This window comes from Coturnix japonica, unplaced genomic scaffold, assembly GCF_001577835.2.
Source record: "Coturnix japonica isolate 7356 unplaced genomic scaffold, Coturnix japonica 2.1 chrUnrandom900, whole genome shotgun sequence".
Classification (NCBI taxonomy): domain Eukaryota; kingdom Metazoa; phylum Chordata; class Aves; order Galliformes; family Phasianidae; genus Coturnix; species Coturnix japonica.
Window position 1 is genome coordinate 11,352 of NW_015440252.1, and position 1,794 is coordinate 13,145.

The window sequence follows — 1,794 nt, forward strand, 5'->3', positions numbered from 1 at the left end:
ATAGAGGCTATAGGGCCACCCCATAGACCCCATAGACCACCATAGACCACCCCAAAGACCCATAAAGGCTATAGGGCCGCCCCATAGACCACCCCGAAGGCACATAGGGTGGGATAGAAGCTATAGGGCCTCCCATAGACCACCCCAAAGACCCATAGAGGCTATAGGGCCACCCCATAGACCACCCCAAAGACCCATAAAGGCTATAGGGCCGCCCCATAGACCAACCCTAAGACCCATAAAGGCTACAGGGCCACCCCATAGAGCACCCCAAAGACCCATAAAGGCTATAGGGCCGTCCCATAGACCACCCCAAAGACCCATAGAGGCTATAGGGCCGCCCCATAGAGCACCCCAAAGACCCATAGAGGCTATAGGGCTGCCCCATAGACCACCCCAAAGACCCATAGGGAGGAATAGAGGCTATAGGGCCACCGCATAGACCCCATAGACCACCATAGACCACCCCAAAGACCCATAAAGGCTATAGGGCCGCCCCATAGACCACCCCAAAGACCCATAAAGGCTATAGGGCTGCCCCATAGAGCCCCCCAAAGCTATGGGGCCGTACCACGGAGACGCTGAGGGATCTCATGGAGGTGACGTCCCCGGGGACGCAGGTGACGTTGGGGGGGCTGCAATGGGGCAGGGGGGACCCCACGGAGCTGTGGATGTCAGTCAAGGCTTTGCCCCACGCCGAAGAGCTGCACAGCCAGAGGAACGCCAGCAAAGCCGTCACGGCCAGGTCCTGGGGGGGGAAATATGGGGGGAAATGGGGGTTTGGGGGGGTCCTAAAATGGGGTTGGGGGGCTCTAAATGGGTTGTAGGGACCCAAAGTGGGGGTTGGGGAGCAGCATGATCCCACTGGAGAGCCTTAAGGCATTGGAGAGTTCAGCACCATGGACAGCGCCCTTTCAGCACCATGGACAGCGCCCTTTCAGCACCACGGACAGCGCCATTTCAGCACCATGGACAGCGCCCTTTCAGCACCATGGACAGCGTTCATTCATAAGGGAAGGGGTCTCTGAATGGGGGTTGGTGGGCTCTGAATTTGAGTTGGGGGGTCTCTATATGGGTTGTAGGGTCCCAAAATGGGGTTTGGGGGGTCCTAAAATGGGGTTGGGGGGCTCTATATGGGTTATAGGGTCTCAAAATGGGGGCTGGGGCCTCAAAATGGGGCTCTATATGGGTTATAGGGTCCGAAAATGGAGGTTGGGGGGCACCATGATCCCATTGGGGGATTCAGCACCATGGACAGCGCCCATTCAGCACCGTGGACAGCGCCCATTCAGCACCATGGACAGCGCCCATTCATGTTGAGGGTCTCACAATGGGGTTGTGGGGCTTGAAGTGGTGTTGGGGGTCTCAAAATGGAGTTGGGGGTCTCTATATGGGTTGTAGGGTCCCTAAATGGGGTTGGGGGGGTCCTAAAATGGGGTTTGGGGTCCCAAAATGGAGTTTGGGGGGCTCAAAATGGGGTTGGGGGGCAGCACAATCCCATTAGAGAGCCCAAAGACAATGGAGAGTTCAGCACCAAGGACAGCGCTCTTTCAGCACCATGGACAGCGCCCATTCAGCACTATGGACAGCGCCCATTCATAAGGGAGGGGGTCTCTAAATGGGGGTTGGGGGGCTCTGTATTGGGTTGGGGGTCTCTATATGGGTTGTAGGGTCCCAAAATGGGGTTGGGGGGCTCAAAATGAAGAGGAAACAAAACCCCATAAGAACAAAGGAAGGACTTACCCCAATCCTACCCATGGCAGCAATGGGAAAGAAACCCCCCCCTCATTAAAC

The 1,794-nt window shown here is 56.7% G+C and overlaps 1 protein-coding gene across 1 annotated transcript in view; it reads right to left on the reverse strand.

Moving 5' to 3' along the window:
- The window catches only part of LOC107307776 (synaptophysin-like protein 2), an 8,067-nt gene that overhangs the window by 3,582 nt on the left and 2,691 nt on the right, over positions 1 to 1,794 (reverse strand). Inside the window, exons 4-5 of the mRNA XM_032441948.1 lie at positions 952 to 980; positions 572 to 873 (exon numbers count right to left, since the gene is read on the reverse strand). Of these exons, the coding sequence (XP_032297839.1) occupies positions 572 to 873; positions 952 to 980 (331 nt within the window). The remainder of the gene's footprint in view (positions 1 to 571; positions 874 to 951; positions 981 to 1,794) is intronic.